Source organism: Pomacea canaliculata, linkage group LG3 (genome assembly GCF_003073045.1).
Source record: "Pomacea canaliculata isolate SZHN2017 linkage group LG3, ASM307304v1, whole genome shotgun sequence".
NCBI lineage: Eukaryota > Metazoa > Mollusca > Gastropoda > Architaenioglossa > Ampullariidae > Pomacea > Pomacea canaliculata.
In genome coordinates this window covers 2700762-2728525 of record NC_037592.1, presented here as the reverse complement: position 1 = coordinate 2728525, position 27764 = coordinate 2700762, and the positions used below count along the sequence as shown (strand labels likewise).

Here is a 27764-nt window from a genome sequence, read left to right as displayed (position 1 = left end):
TTCAAAACAACATGGTAAAATTTATTCTCTGTAAAAATATAGTTTTATATTTGAGTGAGTTTTCCAAAAATGAGCATAAAAATCGGATTTATATCAATCGCAATGAAAGATCATGTATTTATCCAGATAAAAACAGGGAACAGAAGGACACATGAAGTTCTCGGGACAACAAGGGGATCATGTCCTCTCTAGTCCCTCATGGAGAGTAGGATGCCGAGCTTTGTGGAAGCCTGAGTCCGCAAGGACAAAAACAACTGTCATTATGCAACTAACATGTTTCTGTGCAAAAACTCAACTTCTCAAACCTGTTCATTAAATAAAGTGAAGAATTCAAAATGTCTTGCTTAACTATGAATTTAGCATAAAAATTAGCAAACTCAGCTAAACTACAAAAGACAGACTACCTGCAATGATGTGGAGGACAGAAATCTCGAGCACAGCGCTGTAAAATAATCAGACTGCAGACAGTGTGAAGATAAACACCTTCTCAGCTCTACACATTCAATAACTGAGAAATGCTAATATTATGCCTCGGGCAGCTCAGTGGTGGCAACTAACCTCGGGTCAGCCCCTGAACAAGGACAGGAGGAAACAGGGGCACGTGGTGACCCGCTCACACATGTCTGCGAGGGGTGAACCACGAGTAGCCTCGCTGTGGGAATTCTCTTGACACTTATTGCCCTGTGCACGTGGTCATCGCTTGCAACATCTCCTTCCTCTTCTCCCTCCATCTCTCTCTCGGTGCTTATAGATGTGTGTGTGGGGGTATGGATGTGTATGTTGGGGGAGGGGGTGTGTGCATATTCATGTGTGCGTGTGAGGGAGAGAGAAAGAGATGAGCTCACATTGTCATCCATAACATAGTCGATATAATACAATGAATACACACGCTTTGCAAAAAATGAAAAGCATTTTTCAGAGGAAATACTGCCAACAGTGGCTAGCAAAAGGATAAAATGATAAAAATCTGCTGTCAGCAGAGATTGTCATCAGTCTGTCTCCATATGTGTCTAGCCAATCATTATCAACAGGGTAGTGTGCGCCACTTATATTTAACAGTATAAGCCGTATTACATGCGACTTATTTTGAGCTGTATACGTCACAAGTGTGTGAACGTGATCTGACAGTGAACACATTTAAACACTGTATTGCATTCAACTGAACATCATTCTCTCGGTCACTGAACATTCCATGTGTTCATAATTACAGAGTTCATTCTGCGATTTCTTTTGAGGAGCGAAATTGTTACAACGAAAACACAAACATACTTTTGATTTTGGTTCATGTGCACGCACACACTCACACACGTACTCACATACAAACGTACTCACACACACACACACTCCCACACAATCACGCACCCTCACCCACATACACACACGTGCATGCACTCCCACGCACGCACGCGCGCACACACACCACTCTGCTTTCACTCATGTATCAAAGGCTGTAAAATAATCTTTGGAGTAAAAAGCTGCTGTTCCATAGCAAGCATAGAACACACATCAGATGTACAGTCCGTAGAGAGCTGGAATATACGGGTGGAGCACCGTTGATGCACCCTAGTTGATTGCTGCTCTTGCAACCTGCGGGTAGACAAACACGTGGACATCAGACTCACCTGCTCAAGTATGTCACATGACTCAATGTCAAGCTTACTTCAAGTCCAGCAAAGAGCTAACAACAGCAACAAACTTGTTGTATTCACACGAAAAACTCAAATATAATTTTGATTGACTCACCCAGCAACAATACCAACCATCTTATAAAAGTGTTGATAAACTTGATGAGATAATTATAATACAATACGATAAAGATAAAACACTCATGTATGGGTTTAAACAAAAGGTCAGACACAAAACCACAGGTGAAATGTTTAGTCTAAAGACAAGTTAGTTTTATTAAATATAATGTGATGGGGAGTTATTTATATTATGGGTAATAAAGTGGAAATTGGAGTGGATTGGATGCGATACAAGCTGACAAGAACAGGCCAACCGGCCATAAGACACATTTCACATCATTAACCACTGAAAGATTTATCTGTTAACTACACTACTGTGTAAACAGAGGTGTAAACATCTGCAATAAATTTCAGGCTACAAAATGTGCTAAACAAACACTAGTCCGTATGTAGGAAGCCTTGACTACCCATCCTGCAAAAGTTAATAGATCCGGTGTTGGCTTCGTTGGGCTTCTGGAGGCCGGCATTGTAGAAAGCCAGAATAATGGAAGCCACTGGAAGCCAGTCGTGTTCTATAAGCGGCTGCCACTAATAGTCTCTACAGACTGCAAAGAGGCAGAAAGAATGGAAGGCAAGGTAATAACTGGTCTGAAAAAAGCTAAAGAGCAGACCCCAACTCTGATGCCTCTAGCAGACTCAACCTCAGACGACAGACACAAGGAAAGGTGGACAGGCCGAGGGCGCTGGTGTCCCTGTGGACACATCTCTTACTCGCTCACACTGGAAACCATTTTCACCAACGACTTCCACCAACAGCCACCTTCCCCTGTCGTACCCCAAGACCACAGCTGACAACAAGATAACCCACGAGACAGCTAGCATGTCAACGAGGACCTCAACTCTCACAAGTACGGGTGGGAATGGGTGAGACAGCGTGCACATGCATACCCGTCTCCGTGCTTTCCGACAAACTGTTGCAGGTGGCGCAACAATGTTGCCGAACGGTGTTGTTGTAGCACCGGATGGCGTCTGAGGGAGGGTGGAGCAGACACTGCTGTAGGTCTTTTCATCCAGACAGGTGTCCGCAGTCTGCGTGGTCGTCGTAGTCGCTGCGCCTGCAGGGTTCTGCGTGACTGTTGTGGAAGATTTTAAAGCAGAGGTTGAAGATGTCGAAAGAATGGTTGTTGTTGTAGTTGCTAGTAGAGTAGAAGTCAATGTAGTTGTGGAAGTTGGTAGTGTCGTCGTAGTTGCAGCGCCTGCAGGGTTTTGTGTGACTGTTTTAGTAGTTTTTGAAGCAGATGTCGAAGGAATTGTTGCAGTTGTTGTAGTTGTCAGTAGAGTAGAAGTCAATGTAGTTGGGGAAGTTGGTAGTGCCGTCGTAGTCGCTGCGCCTGCAGGGTTCTGTGTGGCTGTTGTGGTAGTTTTTGAAGCAGATGTCGAAGATGTCGAAGGAATGGTTGTTGCTGTTGTTGTAGTTGGCAGTAGAGTAGAAGTGGAAGTAGTTGGGGTAGTTGGAAGCGTCGTCGTTGAAACGACTGTTGTCATGACGGTTGATGTAGTCGTCGTTGTTGAAAAGGAAGAAGAGGAAGTGACGTCCGCTGAGACAGAATCACAGTAACCGAACGTGCATTACCTGCCCCTCAGTATGTTTTCTCGTGCACTCGTCTGGCTGTTAGAGCTACCGTTAAAAGGGTTAGAGAATATCTATCCAGATATCCTACAATCCTACAGGATAAGCAGCTAGGATACGCAACACGGTAGGATACAATATGGAGGACGAACTTGCTTTAATGTCCTAAGATTCCAAACCTCAAAATTTATTAAATACACGCTACAGTGAGTCCATCCGATAGTACAATTTCCTAGTTTTGCCAGTAAACAATAATTCCACAATGAAATAGTTTAACAATTATCTTTAGCCCAGTGTTGGAATAGCGGTTTAACTGTCACTTTAAGCCCGATCTTGGAATATGGGAACGCCACATGAGTCCATTGAATGGATAAACTGTTTAATAACATGAGGATGTTGAGGTTTACAACTTTTGCCGAGTCCGAGAAAACATCTGCATTTCCGGCCCTATAAACGTGTAAAACAAACACGAAATGAAAAGAAAATCACTGACCGGTCAGTCTGGCTATAAGGCTATGTACTAAGGGGCGATAATGGACACGTTAACCGCGGGGGTTAGTAACTCTGGTTAGTGACTAGAAAGTTTAGTAATGTCAGGCTGCTTGTTATTGTTATTACTTGTTTGTTTCTGCTTTGTAACTGGTTAAAAGCTTTGCAATACTGTCTACGCCATGTTTCACGCGCAGCCGCACGAAGAGGTTCGCCATGGTGTTTAACAAGGGGAAGCAACTACCGCGCACGTGGACGTTGGACCGTTGAGACTACAGAAGCCGACTACACGCACGCGCAGTGGAGTCTCGCTGATAAGGGCCGCTGTCAGGTTTTGACCTGTGCACACGTGACTTCCGCTTTCTCTGTTGTGCTATAAGGAGGCTGGTTATCCTGTGGTTGTATCCTATGATCTCTGACAACGCAACCCTTGCTTGTGTAGTAAACGTTGTTTACAAAGGGCGGGAGATAATTCTGGGCACAAAAGTCGTGTACCAACGTTAAAGGGGGGTAACCTGATGACATGTGTGACCTCGCAGAGGATTTGTGATGACACACACGAATTATGTACAACATGCTGTGATTACAACAGGGAATCACACACAAGCTTTGTGATGTACAGCACGGGTGAATCGACCACAGTGTGATTACGACAGGGAATAACACAATCACATTGTGATTACGACAGGGAATAACACAATCACAGTGTGATTACAACAGGGAATACCACAATCACAGTGTGATTACGACAGGGAATAACACAATCACAATGTGATTACAACAGGGAATAACACAATCACAGTGTGATTACGACAGGGAATCCCTTAACCATGGGACGATGCTCATATGGTTGTGCAGTGTAAGTCCTGCAGTCCCTCAACCTCTGTGTACACCCGGCAGTCCCCGTGGTGAGGTACAAAAGGACGAATAAGCATGTCAGTATGAAAGAAAGATCAAAATAGTCGATCGTTCTCGGAGCAGTTGTTGTTGTTTTTTTACGATACCATCGCTGCCTTATTTTCCCCATCGACCGGGTGGATGGACGTTGGCTGCGACACACAGACATCAACCGGCTCACCTCCAGGTAGGCACTCTGTAAGTTCAGCTGCTCTTATCACCTGCTGTCTGTCCCATTTCTCTTGTCAATGTAGATGATCTTCCAAGGACAAGTGTGGCAGATTGAGCCTCTACACCTGTACTATCGGGAATAAACGTATGTAGCCGTTGGTTGTTTGGTTGCTTTGGTCGGAGAGAGCTTGCATGTAGAGTTTATTCTGTACTACGAGACGGGAGGAAACCAGAGTACCAGAAGATCGCCTACGACTGGTCCTGCGAACAGATGTCACATACAGAAAGTGCTGAGACGAGATGTGAACCCACGGCGTCTGTTTGCACTGATGACAAGCCAGTGTTTCTAACACTGCGGGCAGGCGTTCAGAAGGTGGACAACGATGGTCTTCGTTACACAACCACCAGTCGGTCCGGCATGGGCAAGTCTCTCTGTCTTCTCCAGCCATTGCTCCCTCTGTCGACAACGATGTCAGACCTCCATGGAGGGTGTCCCTGCCTGAAGTGTAGTTACCGATGTCAGACCTCCATGAAGGGTGTCCCTGCCTGAAGTGTAGTTACTCGTGGTGAGAAGAATGTGAATGCCATCAGCATAGAGTCAGTCACTTCAGTACAACTATCACAATATCTCTTTCATATCTTCTTGTCTTCTCTGACAGTCTTTTGACTTGCCGCTGAGATTTGTAGTTGTCGTAGTTTCTGTGGTAATAGTGGTGGCAACAACAACAGCAGCAGCAACAACAACAGCAACAACAATATCATCATCATATATAGTTTGGCGCACACAGGACTGTCACGGAGGTGGCATCAGCACAATGGCGGTTAGGAAGCAGGAGGCAGGAACTATTCAGTAGATCAGACGATCAAGTCCGCGGAAACATTTTTCTATGTCAGTAGCCACTGGACACACAACACCATAACGATGTGGAATCACAGAATGTGTTAAACAGTTAGTAGATGTTATTATTATCGGGGTCAGTGCACAGTGCCTCAAGCATTATTCCAACAGACGTAGGAACAAGCAAGCCGCCATTTGTGTCTTTCATACATAAATACTTGTTTTAAACTAATTAGTACCTTCTACGTTTGTAAATAAAACTGTTAGGAGAAAACCTTTCAGTGGAATCCCTTTTGCTCCATGTGAAAAAAAGCAAAGCTGTACAGAGTGTTAGGTGTCAGACACACGGGTAGACTCCCATGCACACCAGACAACAGAATGATGAAGCCAGGTCTCAAGCAGAATATACTACATATATAGCTGTTACATAAATACTACATATACAGCTGTTACAGATTATACTACACATACAGCTGTTACATAAATACTACACATACAGCTCTTACAGAAATACTACACATACAGAACACACTACACATACAAAATACACTACACATACAAAACACACTACACATACAGCTTCACAGCTCAAGTGTCCACAAACAGGTTATAAAGCATTATGAAGAAACATGTTCATCAATTTTGAAAGTCTGATTTGCCCCTTCATCTGATGGGCTGTCTGCGCGCACTGCGCTCCCGGACCAGATCAAAGGGCAGAAGGAAAGTCACGTGACTAACCTTTTCTAGTGAAGGGGAGATAAATACTGCGCTCTGCTTGCTGCCACACATTTCTATAAGAGTTTCTAGAACCCTATAACCCTATAATAAATCATGTTTTTCGGCTTGGAGTCACTACTAAAATCTTTTAACGGTTAAAATAATAATAATTTAAAAAAATGCTTCAGAGGGGAAAAACATAGCATCCGACATTTCTTTAGACAAAGGAAGTATTCCCCTATAATCATGCTCATGGTGGGAAGCTGAACAGCGCTCATACAAGTACCCCTTCTCCTCTCCCATAGACATACATCACCACGGTCTAAATAAAGGAACGAAGAGATTAGCGAGAAGAACAAATAATTGAACAAGGTGACTGAGTTTGTGAGAAATAATTACTACTTTAATGAAGCTTTGAAGCGACGGACAGTCACCTCTTACACATTCACGGAGTTTGCTTTGGAGAAGTGAAAAATGGGATGAATATTGTCGAACGGGCTCTAAGTTCATTACTTCTTGTAATGACTTTCCAGAAAATAATTTGCTGGCAGGTCGTGACTGCACTGAATGACATTGCATACTCACGGGAGGTGGTTGAGCTGGTCGTAATGGGGGTGCCGTACTTGCAGGTTCCACAACAAGAAGAAAGATAATCGGTGTCCGCTGTCGAGCAGTAAATTTTGGAGCAGCCAGTAGCTTTGTCACCGTATGTACAATCTGTCAAAAAAATCATCATCATCGTCATCAATCATCATCATCAGAGATTTTTTTTGTTTGATTTAACGTGTCAAATAACAAACGAGTCAGAAAAATGAAAACAGCGCTGACTATAAAAACGCACATCAACGACAATGCAATGCCATCTGTAACTCGTATAACATCATCTAACATGAAAGATCAGGTCACGTCAGACTGAAAGACTCTCCTTCATCGCCACCCAAGCCCATACATAAAAAAAGAAAGAAAAATGGTGCAGAAAGAAGAGTGCTGGCAAACAGAAAGTGTGATGCAGTCCTTACTTTGCAGGCCAATGTAGTAGTTGGCACACGATCGGCAACACCGGCTGAGGACGACATCTTGGTAGCAGTAACCAGAGTAACTGGAAACCATTTGTGCGCAGGTCTGGTTGTTGAACACCAGGCCTGGTTGGTCTCCAAAGGGGCAGTTATCTGGAGGTAGAAATGTCCTCCATCAGCTGCAGTGTGAGACTCACGTGACTGACTGTTCGTGTACGAGTCTTTTGTGCTCACGTGTATGTGTGGGTCAGTGAATGCCCGTGTGTTTGACTGCGCGTGCGTGCGTGCAAGTGTGGTAGCTGCTGGTGCTGTGCTGCGACCGCAGTTTTGTGGCAACACTTTGCAACTGAACCATCTTGGAAAAAAATGTATCCTGTGCTTGTATATAGGTTGAATATTGGTCAAGAGAATCTAAATGTTTTGCAAGATCCATGATTGATTAAGTAATGAATTTTTGCGAGTATTGATTAATTATCGGTGAAAATATATTTATTTAATTTATTAGCCATTAGTCATTATAATTCATCTTTCTTTGATTATTATTTATTTTAACTTACCGTCCAGTGATGGTGCTTGAATGTCGTACACACATTGACCGTTCACACACCACTGAAAATTCCCAAGATACATGAAATGATTAATTTTGAAAAATGGTATTTCTATTCAGATTTTTGATTTTCTTTTATTTTTCTCAAGATCTTCAGAGTTACATTAATAAAATTAAAGATCGTTCATAATTCTACATTGATAGAGCCTGGTGGATAAAATAATAATTATTGAGAACAATTGTCTGCTTCAGTTCAGCTTCTTTTATGAAAAAAGACTTTAGAAAGGCTTTCGACATAACCTGGCGCGAGGGCACTGTGTAATAGCTCAACGAGCGCAGTACTCACGGATAACCAAGTGGGAGTTTCCTTTCACACTACAGTAGGAGTACATCAAGAGTGAACCCTATCACGTCTGCTATTTACTATTTTCTTGTAGAACATCATACGACGTCCTTCACGAGGCAGCCAATCCTCTCACCTTTTTGTTCCCGCAGGAAGTGCCCCTGGCGGCGATGGCCGCTGCGCACCGATTGCCCGTTGTCCCGTCGTTGCAGAACATGGTGGTGCAAATGTCTGCTGACTTGTTGTAGAACTCTATACCCTGCCATAATAATAGGAGCACTATAAGTTGTTGTTGTTGTTGTTGTTGTTGAAGGCTGATGAGCGGTTATTGTAACAAGACAGGTCAACAGAGGTCACAAAAGGAGACTCAAGCATAGAGTACATGCCGAGGCAGCCTCTCTTTCTTTTATAAAAGGCAAATTATTTTCCAAACAGGGACCTGCTAGGAAAAAACCTCAATGAACATCAGAAACGAGACCTACCCGACACATTACCGACGAGGGCCCATAAGTCTGTCTGCACTGGGCATCGTGGTCATACACCTGTCCTGGCTGCTGGCCGGACACGTCCGGGATGTTGCTGGATGTCAGGTTGTTGTATAGGCACTGCTGACCTCGTCTGCAAACAGGTGTTCACTTGTCAGTCAAGCTCGTGCTGCAAAACTGCATTTAATGCCCGACATTTGTCTTTTTGTTTGAGCTATTTATCACCTCCACCGCGTTTACCATGATAACAACCTTGCTACATGTACGTAACTTCTGTTACAAGTAACAGACGTGTACGTCACCTCTGCCACAAGCTACGTGTACGTCACCTACTACAAGCTACGTGTACGTTACCTGCTACAAGGTACGTGTACGTCACCTCTGCCACAAGCTACGTGTACGTCACCTCTGTCACAAGCTACGTGTACGTCACCTGCTACAAGCTACGTGTGCATCACCTCTGCCACAAGCTACGTGTGCGTCACCTACTACAAGCTACGTGTACGTCACCTCTGCTACAAGCTACGTGTGCGTCACTTTTATTACAAGCTACGTGTACGTCACCTCTGCTACAAGCTACGTGTGCGTCACTTTTATTACAAGCTACGTGTACGTCACCTCTGCTACAAGCTACGTGTACGTCACCTGCTACAAGTAAGCTTTGGCCATGACCTTGTATGAAAGGTACTACAGGTAAGACAGGAGTGGACAACACCGATGTGACGAGACTGCTCCACGTCACGTGTCTGGCAACTCCGCCATCACTGTCCCGCTTCATGAAAATATGAGCGAAGTGTTGATGCAGTCGTGCCCGAGTCACGTGAATGTCTACTGATGTAGCTGCCACGACATGACAGGTGTGAGCAGTGTGGTGGTGCTGCTGACTTACGGTGTGGTCAGCTTGTTGCTGATGAAGGTGTTAAAGTAGTTGATGCTGCAGGAGGAGAAGCGCCAGAGGTTGAGTTTGTTGGTCGCCATCCCAAAGAAGACGTTGATGTCATGATGTACTGGTCACTGGCACTGCACGCGTTCTCGTTCCCGTCATGCTCAGCACTGAGGCTGACGAGACAAACAATAAAAAATATTAAAATGATGATACACGAACGATGAAGTAGTCAAGACACGGACATATCTCAACTGACAGACACTATGCCGGATGCTGACTACCCAGTTATTAACGGCTAGAACACACAGTTAACATGCTAAATACTGTTTGTCAATCTCAGTGAATAATGGAGCTTCTAACATGTCGGCTGTCTGAAGTGCGTAGCTTTCATTGTTATTTTGTTATTTACGGCAGAAAGGAAAGGCAGAGGTACGACAGACTAGACACGACTAGACACGATGTACACATTTTTATTGTCAAAATATGACCCGACACATTCCAGGTGTACTGAACCATACTGTCAAAGCATCACACTTGTGTTACAATAGTCTTCTAAGGGTTTACAATGTTTTCAATGTCTTATTTGTAGAAACACGACTGACAGAGTTTGTTTTTTTTACCTGTGCCCCAGCTCGTGTGCAGCGGTGAACATGCATCTGAACCCTCCATGATCCTCCACTACCGACGAAGACTTGCCATCAGTTAAGCATAAACTACTTAGGTATGCCAGACCTGCACATAGGTCAGTGGTTAGACATGTCAACATTCCTCCACCTCATACCCTTAGCCTCAAGAAATTCTTGTGTTTGTGTGTGTGAGTGAGAGAGAGAGAAGACGAATGCTAAAGCTGCTACTGAGGGGAACTGCAAGGAAAAGGGTTTAGTCTACCGAAGACCTAAATGCCTTCCTCGGCATTTAAAAACTTATTACGATTAAAAAATGAATTGCACAAAAAAGATTACCTGTTATAGCATCAGAGGCTATCAGAGTGGTGCCATCAACCTTGATGAATTCGTACCTATACGAACAGACAAAGAAATACGATCTTGTGAAGGGGAAGGGAGAAGTTGATGTTTTACACAGAGCCAACAACTAAGGTTGTCATGGCAGCCAGCCCTGTAAACAGATGCCACACAGAGAAAGAACAGTGTGCCCGAGACGAGAAATGAACTAGAAGGATACACAACGATTCAATTTGACAGAAACACACAAGCAACAAATAAGCATCTATAGGGGGAGGCTGGTGTATGCTTGTCAGTGAGACATGGACCACTAACTACACGGGTCCTTGCTAGCAGCCATCACCATCCTAAATAAAAGGCACAAGGACTCGTAGGGCTGCCATACTACCTGGAATCCTCCTTTAGGAGGTTCACATGTATGTGAGAGAAGGTGTATGTGTGCGTGTTGAATGTCTTGGTATGTCTGGTCATATGTTGTATAATTATATACTCATATTATGTTTGTATAATGTGGTTGGATTTGTGACAAAAGAACAAATTCTGTCTTGGGTTAAGGTTAGTGTGTGCGCGCGCAAATGTGTGTATGGTGTGCACACAGACACAGAAATTTCTAGGTGTGAGTGTTTATTCCGCAGTAACATGATGACAGCCCATATGCTGCTCAACAAAGCAAGGGAGATAATGATCATGGACAACCTGCTAATCTATACTGAATTGCCTCCCTTGCACAGGCAGGCTTGATGGCACCTGTTGAACTGTTTTTACTCTTAGCTTGGGTCTTTCACAGACAGCAAAGGAGACGTGGCCTTGTTCCTCTGTTACATTGCACGTACACACGCACATACCCACGTCCGCATTCATTCCAGACACACACAAAGAGGCTCACCCAGAGAAGAGGGTGAGGTGGTCATAGCTCGGGAGTGTGGTGTTTGGGTTGGATACCCAATCAGAGAACTTGGCCAAGACCTGGTTGGTGTTCACAATATCCCGCGGCGAGGCAGTCTGGCGCAGGGACTCCGTCCAAGTTGACGCACTCGCAGTCTGAAGCCAAATATTTCCAACAAAATGATGCCACGTCATCACATAGACAAGACAGAGACAGACTATAGGGGAGGGGAAGAGACTCTAGCAAATTAAATAACTGATTGTCACAAAGGCAGAAATAAAATTAAGGTACCACTCAACCGTGAAAGCGCCTTTGCAGGCATGTGAAAGGGATGACACCTTTAAATCCTCTGAGGCTCAGTTCAGAGAAGTTTGTTGCTCTAAAAAAGGTCGATAAGAATCATTAGAGATAACCTTGAATAAATTATTGACGATTCATATCAGGTCCATGAAAGTTATTTTTATCTGATCTTATTTATCTGACACACTATGGCGCGCTTTCAAGTGTTTTGCGTGCTACAGCTTGCCTCTTAAACTTCTTCCGGATCTTTTTGTCACAACTACCGTAAACAATACACACACCTTTTCCATTATCTGGAAAGTGACACAAAGAATACTGAGATAAGCACTGACTGTCACAACTAAACATGTCACGAACACTGACAAATGCAGCGTGACACCTGGCTGACAGCAGAAAAACGTGAGTCAGGGACAATCGTCAACATTTGTTTTCAATTAGGATAGAATCACAAAACAGAAGCAGGATGTGGCTTCCCACGTGAGAAGATAATTTATCAACATGTGAGATGTCAAGTAGATGGGTTTTCCAGTACCGTTGCTATGACGATGGCGGATAACTTGACGTGAAAACTGTAGAGTGATGAGAAGATGCCTTCATACAACATGTTTATCTGCAATACAGATCGCCATCGTAAGCAAAACTATGTTTGTCTATATAAATATGCCACTATACAAATGTAACGTATCCATGTGAATAAATACCTAACAAACGCAAACAATATTCAGTTGAAAATGTGCAAATAAAGTTTCAAACACACTACACATGCAAATGCCCTATACATGTCAGGTTTAGGGTTATAGGGTGAAATATAAGACATATAAATGTTGTAAATGTCCAGCGCCTCCGCCGTCAGAGTGATTAAGACTTTTTTATCCGTACTTTCCAATATGTCCATGCTATAAATTTCAGCCTCTTTCCTCAGTCGACATCCACGTCATTCCCCTCCCAACCCCTTCCCCCCAAATAAACCCAAAAAACAAAAATAAGCAAGACCCGGACATAGGAAGATCATCATGGACAGTTTGGATGACACTTGTTTGCCATCCTTCAAGAGTCAAGCGAACAACAGGCTTTGTAAAGGTTGTGAGCAGGTAATAATTAGAGAGTGGCCGACAACAGCGCGCGGTGACCTTATCCCTGAGTACACAGGGTGAGGATAACAGCTCGCGGTGACCTTACCCTGAGTACAGAGAGTGACCGATAGCGCGCGGTGACCTTACCCCTGAGTACACGAAGGCGTAGTACTGGCTGATGCTGACAATGGCGTCTTGTGTTTTGTTCGCTGCGGAGCTGCGGGTATACCAGCTGAGAACAGAGACACATTAGTTTGTTAATTGAGATTTCATCGGGAAAAAAGTAAAGAACGAAACTATTTTATCTCTTCTCTTCAGCATATCATTAAACATTCTACGTAGGTCAAGATCTTGAACACCCGAAGACCACATGGAACAATGTCTGAGGACAAATCCTGGCGAAATGCATGTGCAGTCGAATTACTTCATGATTGAACTTTTCGGTCCTGGAGACACAGGGCCGCCGAGAGTCAGCACGAGCCCCGGGTAGACGACCTCTCCGGGGCCTTGTAATTGCAGTCGTAAATTATTGTCCCAGTAGATCATAGTATGCTTACAATTCGATTGTCAATATCTACAGTTCATTCAATAACGCAACATAGACTGCAAACATTAGGACAAGTGCACGAGGATTCACATCATTACATGAACATAGAGTGAACACGTGAGTGGTTAGGAAATGAGGAAATTAAAGGATCGAACTAGTAACACTCGCCCCTCTCTATAGGAAAAGTCACCAGAGTGAGGAATGTTACAGCAACCTTTCTTTAAAAGAAAAGGGAAAGAGTTTAGTTTATTCCTTGTTACTCCTCGAGAAGCATAGGGTCACAACACCTCGCCAGCGTACCCGTGTTAGGGCAGCAACCCTCAGGATAAAGAAGGAAAAAAACAAACAAATCCACTATCTAGGTCAGACCCTTCACAGCCTCGACCCCAGGTACACTAGACCCACCCAGCCCTGTCCCCTCCCCCTCCCGTCAGGCCTGACGAGACATCATCCTCATACCCGACATATCCACTTCGGAGTGCAACAATGGAAAACTTCAGTCTGTGGGTGGGTTTCAAGAAGGCAGTGGAGACCTGTCTCGTGATTCTTGCTTTTTGTTTTAAAACACACTCACACACGTGTGTACACTAACTGAAACATTTCAGTGCTAACAGTGAAGGAAGAACAACAATTGAACTACAAAGCATCGCCAAGAATTAAGGTGGTACACGGGTATTTTAATTCGCCATTCAGTAGGACATGAGTAAGTCGGCGATGTGGACAACAATGAAACATGATGAGATCATCAACAAGCAGCTGATGGAGCGAAAGGAGTAAAAGCGGTAACAAAGCAAAGGTATCAAATGATGGAAGATATGAAGAAATTATTATTGGTGTGAATAAATGACAAACAACCGGAAACAAGCTTTTGTTGTTGTAAAAGACAATGAGCAATATAAGGTAGGTAGTCCTGTGAGTGCTGCATACAAGTATAAGTATTACACTGTAAGGTAGGTAGTCCTGTGAGTACTGTTAGTCCTGTGAGTACTCTATACAAGTATAAGTATTACGATATAAGGTAGGTAGTCCTGTGAGTACTGTTAGTCCTGTGAGTACTGTATACAAGTATAAGTATTACAATGTAAGGTAGGTAGTCCTGTGAGTACTGCATACAAGTATAAGTATTACACTGTAAGGTAGGTAGTCCTGTGAGTACTGTATACAAGTATAAGTATTACACTGTAAGGTAGGTAGTCCTGTGAGTACTGCATACAAGTATAAGTATTACACTGTAAGGTAGGTAGTCCTGTGAGTACTGTATACAAGTATAAGTATTACACTGTAAGGTAGGTAGTTCTGTGAGTACTGTTAGTCCTGTGAGTGCTGTATACAAGTATAAGTATTACGATATAAGGTAGGTAGTCCTGTGAGTACTGTATACAAGTATAAGTATTACACTGTAAGGTAGGTAGTCCTGTGAGTACTGTATACAAGTATAAGTATTACACTGTAAGGTAGGTAGTCCTGTGAGTACTGTTAGTCCTGTGAGTGCTGTATACAAGTATAAGTATTACGATATAAGGTAGGTAGTCCTGTGAGTACTGTATACAAGTATAAGTATTACGATATAAGGTAGGTAGTCCTGTGAGTGCTGTATACAAGTATAAGTATTACAAGTACCGGCTAATAACTGACGACTGTGAAGACGACAGCGGGTGAAGTGTGTTTTTTATTATTGCTGCTCTCAGGTAAACATTAGACCAAGGAACCTCTACATTTTTGGAAAGGAAAAAGTTTGAACTTTGTAATAAAAGTAATGAAAATCGCCATCCCCGAGCTTTTCAGGTAAAGTCATGATAGTGGCCCATCGTGTCTAGAGAGTGAATTAGCTGTTGTTGGGTACCACAGCCACTTATATTTAGTGCTTTCCTGTAGGTAGAAAGGGTCGGCACTCAAACTGATTGACACTCGCTCCGGCTTCTAGAGTCGTGTGTGTGTACTCTGTGTGCGTGTGTGCGTGGAGTCTCTGTGTGTGTGATCACTCTGTGTGTGTGTGGTACCGCTGAGTCATTCGACGAGATGACTGTATTGTCGTCTGCTGAAAGGGGCCAACAGAAAGTCTTCAGCGTAATATCCTTACTGCGCATGCCCACCTGACTGTCACACACCTGCAGGTCTCCACAACTGCGACACGAATGCTCAAACGAGCGGAAAGCCAACCTTGGCGAGGTGACTCAACGATAACCACCCCAAAGCCTGGTGAAACGAATTCTTGAAAAGCTTTAGTCGCACAGTGCATAATCCACTGTCTTTGTGACTATTGTATGGTGTTGGCAGAAAACCAGGACATCTCACATCCGGGTGTGAAGCCAGCAAGCCGGATACTTATTCGGTGGTTGCCATTATATCAGACACTTGTTGCGAGTCTAGCCACGCCAACAGCCACCAAGGACGCAGCTACAAACTTTTAGTTGCCCCCGAAGTTGCTTGTCCGAACTGCCAGCCCGAAACGTTAGTTAATTAACGGACATCCGGGTTCCTCGAGATTAGAGGACCCACACGTTTCAAATGGTCCCAAGGTAGCCCATCGGCAGCTTTGCCTCCAATACATATCATCATCATCGTCATCAACATCAACAACAACAACGTCAGTCAATGAAAATCCTAGTCAACACTTACTCTGAGAAGACCCTATAGTCTACCACAGCGACAACATCGATGTAAATATTTTGCTTTGAGGACTGTCGTCGCTTGCGCACAGGTGGTGGTGCCGCCGCTGGTGGTGGAGGCAGTTTGTTGCCCGTTAAGTCTCTCATCTCTATTGTCCTCGTCACTGTAGGCGCTGTTGACAATAAACAAAGACCAGTCGGCGGGCATTAGATTCATCTGCGAGGTTGAGTGACTGACCGACTGATTGATAGATAAATTGATTGATTGATTGAAAGCGGGTCTGAAAGATTTGTTCATAAAACTCGAAGCTGCTTGGCGACTCTACACAAATAACTGAATGTTGGCAAAGTCGATAATATTATATTGAATGTGAGCAGTGCATTGAATTTCTTCATGATTCCTGTCGAGAGATTAGTAGAGAAAAGTTCATAGTCAATAGCATATTCGTACTCGGAACTACTTTGCGTAGTGACATCAGAAGATTCATGACGCTGGAGGTCAGGGGTCATTAACTTGACTACTCGCAGCTGGCTTCTCCCGCTCTTAATCAGTCAAAATGAACTAAAGGCGAGTAGTAACTCATTATGGACTGGCAAGGACTGTATTGTAATGTGGACTGTCAAAGACTATTGAAATGTCGACACCAAGGACTGTATTGGAATGTGGACTGGCAAGGACTGGACTGTGATGTGGACTGGACTGTAATGTATATATATATGTATATATGTATGTATATATGTATATATATAGCTGCTTACGTGCTACTACAGCGTCCCCGCGCTGTCCTCCCGGAAGCAAGTCGTCTCGAAGATGCACGACGAACTCGTGGTCCTCCCCAGCCTCGTTCTGGCCGCTCTTGGCCGCCTCCTCGCCGCTGACGTCACGTCGCTGGACATTGTGGCCAGGCGCATGCGTAACGCTGTTTTCTGGCGGACTGTCCTTCCTGTCCGTCGTGTCTTCACTCGAATTCTGGTTTCGGCGCCCAGTGCTTTTAAGGTCGTACATCTTCCCTTCGACTTGCAGAATGCCTTCCTGTAATTAGAGACTAAAGAATATGTAAATACGTTCATAACCATAGTGTCAGGTCAATCATGCCGTGATTTTACGTGACTGGCGTGTAAACGTTTTCCTAACGTTTCCATACAGGATTATGTTAACGAGGGTGACAATACGTCACCAGGGAGCGATGTCTCGCGCTGAAGAGAACATGACAAATTCGTAGCAAGGCAAGACAAGAAAATTCTCCAAACCGAAGACGCAGATAACAAATAGATATTAAATACCAAATAATCTAAATTACCATCGCATGCTACTTACCAGACTCAAATAACTTTGTCCATCCTCGTCCACGCTCCGGCGCGCGCTGAAGGCTGCTCCCTGGGTGACGTCATGGTAGATGGCGAAGTCCTAAAGACAGAAACTGTCACTGGTAATACAACACCTCTACTGGTGTCATTCACTGTTCGCATCTATGTATCTCAGATTTCTTAACTTCTTCCCTCTACTCCACCCTACCCGACAATACCACTCCCATCAAAGATTTGCCAATGCCGCCTCAGACTTCTGTGTTACCTGATATTTGTCTCCTTGTCCCATGCTCTATCTCACCATCCCACCCCAACCTTTCATATCGTACTTGAAATTCCTTCATTTTTTTCTTTTCTAAACTGGACATGTCATGGTAAATATGACACTTGTTCTTGACCACGACATACCTGCAGCTCTCATGTCCTTTTAGTCAACTGTTTGTAATGTCCTAACAAGTATGTCAGCAGGTGTTCAACAACATTTTCTAATCATCTCATCATCAGTTTTCTTAAAAGTCAGGATACCTACCTCTGTTTTGTTTAATGTTACTCTCCTTGTTTCAAGTTCGCCATTTTCGTTGCTTGACAGGATGAAAACAGGAACATCACGATCCACGCTCTGGTCTACCTGTAATTCCAGGTGCACGCCCTGACCTCCGACAGTCACATTCAAAGAGACGCTGTCAGGCATGGACTGCACTCCCGACTGTGGATTGCTGGACTCCGACACGGACCCAGTCACCAGGTCTGATGAGACAACAGGTTATCACAGGGTCAGATGATCAATTAAACTCTCTTTCTCTCTCTTTAACCATCAATTAATTATTTAAAATTTAAATATTAAGAGTTTGCCTACTCTGGCTTTGTCTCTTGTTGACGAGTTGTCAACCTGACCTCAATAGAAGAGTATATAAAATATTTGTAATTTACAGATTTACTTTTGTCAGTAGTGTTCTTTGGCTTCATGAACCGCACGACAATTAAATTTGACATTTTTGTAGTGAACATATTATTCATCAACAGTTTCTGTGTAGAAAGAACAGAATGTCTGAACGTTTGGTTTTAAATGATATGTGTAGTCTTCACAGTCTGGCTTTGTCGTCTGCTTCTCTGTAACGGTGATCGTCTTATGACTCTTCTCCGAAAAGCAAGTAAATTTTTCCAAGTTGATGACGGCGATGACTAATGTGTGTTAAGACTGACTTTGCATTCAAAGCGATCTGTTAAAATATTTCTGTCGGTATAAAGGATAAACAATTGTTTCTGTGAGATATAATAGTCTGATTCGCTCTTTCTCATGCGCGCACGCACACACACATACAGAAGGACGTGTTAGAATACAATGGACGAATGAGCAGATGGCTGGTACACGCACTTTAGCTGAATTTCTGACCCCTTGCATAGTCCAATAAATACAGACATGTAATAGGTGCAACACGCCCACCTTCTGTTGGCTCAATGGCGGACCTAGTCATCGTCGATTGAATTCTGTATGTAAATACACACAGTCACACATTCCCTGTCAATAGAAAACTGTCGGCGCCATCTGAACCAAACTGACAATGCGAGCAGACGACCGGCTTTCCATCTATATGCGTGTGTGTATGTGTGTGAGAGAGAGAGATAGAAATGTGTACGAGAAACTGGATATTATTATTTATAGCTCCATATTGCGGTCCTATAGACAGGCTCATGGCGCTTTACGAAATAAAAGTGTGCGTGCGTGACGACTGCATGTAGGTGTGCGTTCACAGAGACATCGTCGTGTTCACACATGAATATCCGACAGGTTTGTGTTCTTGTAATTGAGTGATGGCGCCTGTGGTTAGTCACGAGCCTGTAGCAACCAGACAACACGACTGTTTTACATTTTGTAAGTGTGGTGACTCGGGAGTACAAGTAATTATAGGTGAGGACAAGTAGTAGTTGTTGCAGTCCTATGCTCCTTGAGGAGTGACAAGGAATGAACTGAGTGTAGTTTATTTTTAAATAAGCCTTCACGAAAACAGGACAAAAGCTGTCTTAAAGATTAGTCACGAATACCAAGAAAAATGAGTGACACCTGGACGAAATAAATCCGCTGGAGGTGTCATTATTTTTCCATCGCCTCTCATTATGACATTCTTGCAGTTCATCGTCAGCACGCTGTTACCAAGGATATGGAGTACAACCGCCATTATCCACGCCTGCTGAGGCCGACAAAGACCTTGTGACGACGACTCCACCCGTCAGCTGAAAGCAGTGATTATGTCGAAATGTGACTCCGTCCACTGAACCGGAAACTCGGGTACTCGGCTAAGTATGTACATTGTAACTGTTGGCTGGTTTTGAGGACAGGACATACATATGAAGCGTGTTGTGCTGAGGCTGTGGGTAGATGAACCTCGGGTACATCTGTCATATGCTCAGCATCTCCAGCTTTCTGTGACATCCTTTCTGTGTTATCCGGATAGTGAGGAGAGGTTTTGCAATAATTCTTTCCAAAATAAAATTAAACTTTGCTTCCAGATGGTATTAATTCTGACAAAAGACACACACACACTGTCACATGCAAAGTCAATCTTCTAAATAAAGAGGAGCTTTGAGGTAATTTTTTAAAATTGTTGTGCCTGGGTATGCTTACACGCACTGGCAGGACTGTCAAACTGTAGGTCCAAATGTTCAGAACATAGCATGTCACAGGCGGACAGAAGAGTAGTGTTCACCCACACTGAGGGAAATAGTATCTTGCATTGCGCTTTGTCCAATCCTCAGAAATAATTAGCCCCGCATTAGCTCCCGACATCACAAATCCTGTTTTATGGTAGACAAGGACTAGTGAAACACTTTTAAGGAATGACAATGGCTGGCTTCAGACCAAGAGTTGGGTTGGACTCTGTCTTGCCATGGTTACCCAGACCTGTTGTAACTTGCTGTAGGAGAAAGGATTGTATGAGCTTCACAATGAACTAGAGAGAGGTGAGGGTACGAGTCCTAGCACTCGACGACAGGAGACAAAGAGTTTGGGAACATCATTTCCCTGCAGGTGGCGAGTAGGACAGGTGTTCTGTGGCATAGGTGTCTTCATACCACCAACACCACTACACCACCACCGTGTATAGCAGATCAGACGAGAATGACTAGGGCGGCATCATCATCATGATCTGTTTTCAGATAAATGACTAGACCTGTTTCTATCCATGTCATTTTCACCTGGTCAGCACTTTGGAAGTCTTTTTCTCTCTAGCTCTCTCTCTCTCTCGCACTCTCTCTCTCTCGCACTCTTGCATGTCATCTTCCTGTTTGATCATGGCCTCTGCATGTTCCTGCAAACTTGCATGTGTTCAGACCTGTTTGCACACATTTCAATGGGCCTATTTCGCAACCTGCTCTGATCAAACTCACCCGGCGTTTATATAATCGTGCACAATAACTCCTTGCCCACCCCCGGGGTACCACCGAGTGGCTCGTGTTATGTATGACCTGTTAGTGACAGGATATGAAATTCTGTGGCGCCTTTGTCGAGCTGTGCTTTCTCAAAAAAACTTCGGGAGGGTTTAGCTCCTTCAGCAAACTTCTTAGGATCTGGAACATTGAATATTTTTAGTTTAAACAAACAGCTACCCCTCCCTCCAAAAACCTGAAGGTCTAAACCTTGTCATTGCCCAGCCTACACATCAACCAAAAGATATTTAACTTGAGGCGAAATAAAAACCGACAAGGTGAAGAGTCGAGCAAAGAAAAACCAACGTCGCCATCTTGAGCAGGTTTTGAAAGCCGACATTTTGATGTTCGCAGGTTTGCACCTGGCGGCTTCCTCCTCAAGCTGATGTGCAATCAGGTAGAGAAGTAATCTTGAGCCCACCCCACCTCCCTCACACTCCTTATCGATGTTGTGGATGTCAGAAACCGTCTGAAGTAATAATATTGTTGCCTCCTGCTGCCTCATCGATATGTCTTGGTGACGGTTGCTGACGTCACGATGGTGGACGTTATCGGCTCGTCACCTGAGCTCGCGCTCTGGACACCACGAGGATGGAGGGTGGGGGATGGAAGGATTGAGAGGAGGGGGTTGTGCTGGAAACCTCTTCTCTTCCTTAATCTCCGAGCAATGGAGCTTGACATGGAGTGAGATGTGGCAGAGTCGAGAGGCCATCTGTCGTGCAAGATAAGATATCTATCTTTATGAAGAAGTAAATCAGACTAACAGAAATGAGAACACGAGGCGTGGCTCTTGATATCTGGGTATCGGAGCAAAGTCTGAGTACGGCGATAGATTAAGGCAATGTTGTGATGACAACAACTAACAACCTGCACTCAGCCACGACTAGCACAAGTTTGAACAATGAGAAAGATTTATAGAAAAAACATCTAACGATTTCTAGCATCTAACTGAATACATAAGGACGCCATCTTTCAATGTGAATTCAAGTGATTCATGTTGACTGAACCATCTAACACAGCAGATGAGAAATAATTTCTAACATAAGTCTGAATGACTGTTCATCCCTAAAGATACAAGGAGGTCTTCAAATTCACAGTTTAAGTTGTCGAGTTGTTTTCTGAACATCTCAGAGACAGTTACTAGACATGGAGAGCATACACATCCATCCTCACGTTTAATATTCTAGCGTTCTTAACAACAGCAACAACAGCAACAACAACGACAACAACGACGATGACGATGACGACGACGACGTGTGATTTATAGAGCACATCACTCTCACAGAAGAGCATGCTTGAGACAAGTAGGAGACATGGACAGAATAGGAAGGACGGAAAGAGAAACAACTATGCAGACAAATAATAAAAGACGAACATAGAAGACACCAAGATGAATTAGAGAACCAACAGTAAGGATGGAGAGAAGCATAAATCGGCAGAGAAAGAAGAACAAGCGAATGACAAATGGATGCTCAAAGGACGGGTTTCTACAATGAAAATAAATAAATAGATAAATCTGTATACAGGTCTATCAACATACTGCAAGCTAATTATTCCTACCATCAATCAGCATTTTAACAAATCTGTTAATACAATTTTTAACTAGTAGTGACCTCATCTTTCCAAGTTGACAAGAAGTAATAACAGTTTTATTCACGTCAGAAGGACTGAGCTGTGCAGGGAGAGATGCAGGAAGCACAAGAAAACTGTAGGAAACTGCAGCTGAGCAGGAGAGACTGATGGAGGCGGGTGTGGATCGGACGAACAAAAGTGAGAAGAATAAGAACCTTACACTATTCCATCATGCGTGATAATAAGGCTACACCGACTGCTCCGACAGGATGGCGAGATGCTGGCTACCTTCTTCGCCAGTCATAAACTGCAGGTAAACAATTAGGGGGGAAAGGTAAACCACAATAATTTGTATTTTTGTAAAACCTGCTCGTAGGTAGAGTGGAGGTGTACTCGCCACAAGCGACAGCCTCCGCTGTGGAATGGAGAGACAAAGAAGAACAAGGAAAAAAAATCAAAGAAAGAAACTGATCAGGTTATTGTCGAGGAATATACGTACCTTCGCGACCTTCTGATGTTACACTCGCGGGAATCATGTTCTGGGATACACTTGCTCTCTCTCTCTTTCTTTCTCTCTCTCACACACATTACTGATCAGGTAGCAACGTGTTTAAAAGATATACGAAAGATACAAGAATATTTTCATAAGTGAAATCGTGTAAGGTGTGCTGCTTCTTTTTGATTTCGCAAAGGTATTTTCTGAAAAGGTAAACAATATACAAGATCTCTCTCTCTCTGTGTCTCACAAGCACGCACGCACTTATATATATATATTGGAAAGAAGGTGTACAGCGTGCGCGTGCATACAGAAACAAAAACACTGGAGTCTGTCAACACTCAGGTGTGTGTTGATGAAGGTCACTATACCTTCTTCCGTCTGCGGTCAGTTTACCCGGTCTTGTGCGCTGACCCGTGTGTAAATATCTCGCCGCTCTTGCTATTTGTCGGCACGACCACGGGTACACCTACCCGTGTACACGCTTTGTACACACCTTCACAACACAGATTGCGGCGGGCAGGTGGGTAAACTCTACCTGTCTGCACATACATCAGGTTTCGGGTGGGCGTGTGTTTCCTGCACACAGCTAGTGTGTATGGCAGGGTACAGCCTTCTCTGTCGTTGTGTGTATGTATTTTATATATATATACATAAAACACGCATAACCATTATCACTATCGTACAATATCACCTGTAGGTGGAAGCACTTTTCCCTCCCACAATCAACAACCTATCAACACCACAGGTAGACTATGAAGTGTATATCACCTGTAGCAGAAGTCTATGCCACAACTATAAGCTAAAACTTATTTAGCATCTACCCAGGGTGCACTGTACATGGTATATGTAGCTCACTTATTTACCTGTCATCCCCCGTGCGTCCAGCCAAACAATTCCACTGATTTCCAGTGTTTGTGGGCTTTTTGATGTATTGCAAGTGTCAATACTACAATTTTATTCGATGTAGTGTGTTTATTTCCAGTTTCAAAATGCACGCAACGCACGTAAGATGAAATCACGTGACCAGATTTTATTGTCTCTGTTAAGTGTTTCCCTTGCTAATAAGTTAACCAATTCCTTTTAGCGCTTCAAAGAAAGTTTTCAGACCCAACAGCTCTTTATATTAGTATTTTATATTTATTTTATATTCATTTGCTCAGTATTAAAACGCTACATTTACTCTATAAGTCGTATTTTTGCTATATATATAGGGGCGTCTACAACGAATTCATTGGCTTTACATTGATTCGTGTGGAAATAATTGCCTCAGATTTTGTCGGTTTCGACTGTAGATAACTTTAATTAGGGACTGACTAGAGTGCAGTGTACATGGCAGCTCACTTATGCAACATCACGATCACAGACTTTCTCCAGCATAACATCCACACCAAACAGTTTCAGTGTTCAGACGCGTTCACTCAGGTGTGACAGGTGTCAACTTTCGACACATCGCTACTAACCTCAATACCAGCATTCAGTCAACTCACTCACCTGTGACTTAAATTTCTCTTTAACCGCTACTGACCCAAATCGCAGGGTTTCCACCCTCTCATACCTGACATGTTCTCATTGCCGAATATTAAAAAATGTTCAAAATTAGACTGACAGGTGAGTGGTGAGTTGGCGATTGCTGCTAACCTTTCTGCGGCGTGCGTTCTGTGAAATATATTGTGTTTAATAATAATAAAACTATTTTGTCAGCAAATGTTGCAGAAGAAATTTTCCTTTCTCATGTAAGCAGACGATGTTTGAAGAAAAATATTTGAGCACAAAATAATACATCAGACAGACAATAAATCAAAATAATACATCGGACAGACAATAACAGGAATTCGCAGACAAAACACTCACACACACTGAATAATATAAAATTACATCTACTCATCTACATAATTTACCATTTTACACACATATTTTTGTCTGAAATAACAAAAGGATGAGGATGATAATGATGACGACGACAACAATGTAAAAATGTGAACAATAATGAAAAATATATATTTATAGTTGCACGTGCAGGTGAACAAGAGCGCTCATCCCTTTCCGTATAAAAGAATGTGTGTGTGTTTGTGTTTGTGTGTGTGTGTGTGTGTGTGTGTGTTTGTGGGTGTGCTTGTGTGTGTGTGTGTGTGTGTGTGTGAAATTAACCGAATTACATCCTAGAAAACGCTGCACACAAATCTACCTTCACAGGAGGCGCCATGAACAAAGATCACCAAGGCCAGAGTCAAGGCGGAAGCAAGAGTACCCCGATGTCCACCCATCACTTTGTGGTGTTGTTGTTGTTGCTGCTGTACATTACATCGCTGCTGTCTGTACCTATCTTCAGACTCCTCCACCTGTGTGATGGGGTCCCATGGGCTGTAAGTTCCAGTCGCCAGCTTCCAGTTGCTTGAGACTGTTCATGCAAGGATGCTACATGACGAGTGTTACAATCGGAGTAGTGTCAGGTGTTACAGACAGGCGTTACACTGCCTGCACATCAGACCATTCTCTGGAACCACCGCTCGACCATTTTCCCTCGATCCAGGAAGCCAGGTGTGCGGCGATCAATGATCAATACAGACTTGAGTACAGGTGAACTTCTGTACCTGGGATTTCCACTGCAACTCACGGCACACGTTCCTCACTTGCTTTTGACTTCTTACTCTTTTGTCACCAAAGTTAAACTGCTGGTTGTTTACTTTTGCAGAGGACAACACCCCTTCTTGCACGAGCACAGCTTTGCGACTGGAGCTACCTATGCCGCCTCACCTCACACAGGTAAGAGGTCGGCGTGTCACGTGACCTACAAGGGTGCCCTTGTTACCTGTAGGATGTGGCCGCACCAGGGAAACAACCAACACCTTCCTCTCGTGTCTCGCGCCCCTTGGGTCACCATAGTCGACCTCCGAAGCTGTCCTGGGCCTATTCACGAGGTTTGGGCTTGTTTTCTGCTTCGTCACAAGCGCCAGCACGCGAGCCGACACAAAACAGTCATGCGCACTGCCGTCCCGTGCCGCTGATTGGCTGAGCGAGTCGTGACCGTTAGGGGTGCAGTAGATATTTAAAAAGTCATACACTTGTGACTGACAGAATATTACTTAGAGCAGTAAGCTGATCCGCTCACAGGTGGGGTTTGAGTCATCGTGATTTTAGTATCACGGAAGTCACGATTCCTTCTTTCGACGAAATGACATTAATAAATAATGGTGGAAAATAAGGATGCGAGTGTGTGAGAGAGAAAGAAAGACATGACATAGCATCTTTACCGCCAATGGACTCATGTTCATTATTATATCAGAGACATACAAGCATATTTACGATACAAAACAGCATTTTCACCAACAGTCTATAGGTAATTGTACAGTTTCATATAATTTGAACCTAAGTATATAGTCATTAGGCACATTCTCTTTACAACGGGTATGACTGATTAGATTTATATATGTATATATAGGCAGTATTATATAGGCAGGCTCAATGTGCTTTATAAAATAATGAAAACAGACACAATGTACCTGCCCTCTTTGTCTCCCTCTCATGCGTTAATTTTTTTTTTTCACTCACACAAATATTTACCACTCGTTTTCTCTCTCACCCACACGTGCATAGGCATACTCTCGCGAGAACACGAGTTTCATGCAGTTTCATGTCTGCAATATACTATTTCCAGGCATATTATTATATATTGGGAAAATAGTTTACGATTACAGTTACAAGGGGCCCGGAGAGGTCATCTACCCCGGGGCCCGTGCTGGCTCACGGCGAACTTGCCGAGTATGCATCTTTCCACCCGATGAGGAAAACTATCCCACCCGCATCAGCAGATTTCCCCACCCGCTTTAATGGGCAGTTGCTTACCCGCTTATGCAGCCGAGTCTGCAACGCGAATCTTGGCCCATCCGAGTATGCCGTGCGGACCAAACTTCCCTTTAAAAGTAGCTTGCATAGCGCTGGCAGCTTTTTTCTAATTTCCGGCGCGATTATAGTACATTCACACTTCTCTTCTGGCTCTTATGTCTGGATGAGGCACGATGTTCGCCACCTCCTCCCTCAACATATATACACATAAATCTTTTGTTCGGCTTCCCACACTCGTCGCTATGCAGCGAATCCCCACCCGTTATTTGCCAGCCGCTTCACCACCGCTTATGCAGCAGATCCCCACCCGCCTTATGCAGCCGACTTGTGATCGGCGATTTTTTCTGCTGTCCGTGCGTTGCTGCTTTCCGTTTACTTGTGATGTGTCTGCTGCTCGCGCTTGGGTGTGTAACGTACGGATGGGGAGAATCAAGGGACGGTTTACCGGGTCCTTGTGTAACCCTACCGTCTCGCGAGGCAAGAGCCTGACCTCGCGCCGTCACCAGGTACGCCTTTTTTCTTTCGGTGGCATGGACCAGCAACCCCCCCCCTTTTCTCTTTGTCTGTTTTCTTTGCTTTTTCGTGCATGCGCGGTTGGCGGTCCTTGGCGCGTTTTCTGTCTTTTGGAGAGTCTTCATCCAGCAACGGACGGCGCGGACGTGGGGGACGGTGGAGGACCGTGGCCTAGCGCGCCGGGGGCGCTGGTCTCTCACCCATCACAGCCGATTTGGGTGTGTAGCAGAGTATATCTTCTTTGAGTTCCACACTATTCTAGTCTATAGGGCGGGTGTTAGGCAATTGGTAGTGCGAGTGAGAGGGGTTTTACTTGTTCGAGTTATGTTCACGTTTTTTTTTTTTTTTTAGTAATGCTAAGACTTTGTGCCTCACATGTTAGGGTAGGATTTGTGTGGCCGGGTCGCGGCGCAATGTGGCGACGCAACACCGGTTTTTTATTAAATTGCGATGTTTGTATGTATTAAAGGACCGGCGTTTTAGCGGTCACATGTTTATGTACACTTATGCTAGAAAAGATGTTAT

The 27764-nt window shown here is 43.9% G+C and overlaps 1 protein-coding gene across 2 annotated transcripts; it reads right to left on the bottom strand.

Moving 5' to 3' along the window:
* Nucleotides 1-25829, bottom strand: LOC112559948 (cell wall protein DAN4-like). Of its 2 annotated transcripts, XM_025231460.1 has the most exons (12): nt 25069-25829; nt 17919-18136; nt 17400-17489; nt 16841-17114; nt 16092-16254; nt 13073-13157; nt 12385-12462; nt 11553-11707; nt 10667-10722; nt 10325-10436; nt 9708-9877; nt 8816-8951 (listed from the first exon to the last, which is right to left on the bottom strand). In XM_025231460.1, exons 1-11 carry the CDS (start codon nt 25145-25147, stop codon nt 9715-9717), a joined length of 1473 nt encoding a protein of 490 aa, XP_025087245.1. In that variant the 5' UTR covers nt 25148-25829; the 3' UTR covers nt 8816-8951; nt 9708-9714. The 2 variants fall into 2 exon arrangements, with proteins under 2 accessions (XP_025087246.1, XP_025087245.1); XM_025231461.1 differs by lacking the exons at nt 10667-10722; nt 11553-11707; nt 12385-12462; ... (4 more) ...; nt 17919-18136; nt 25069-25829 and adding exons at nt 1-1587; nt 2634-3283; nt 7013-7144; ... (1 more) ...; nt 8001-8052; nt 8470-8592.
* Nucleotides 25830-27764: the final 1935 nt, after the last annotated feature.

What these genes read in the sequence shown, in the direction of transcription:
- LOC112559948 (XM_025231460.1), bottom strand. Translation starts at nt 25,147, where the DNA reads ATGGGTGGACATCGGGGTACTCTTGCTTCCGCCTTGACTCTGGCCTTG. An exon ending in TCATGGCGCCTCCTGTGAAG is followed by an intron (nt 18,137 to 25,068) that starts GTAGATTTGTGT and finishes TTGTCTCATCAG; the next exon opens with ACCTGGTGACTGGGTCCGTG. An exon ending in AGCCTCTGATGCTATAACAG is followed by an intron (nt 10,437 to 10,666) that starts GTAATCTTTTTT and finishes ACCTATGTGCAG; the next exon opens with GTCTGGCATACCTAAGTAGT.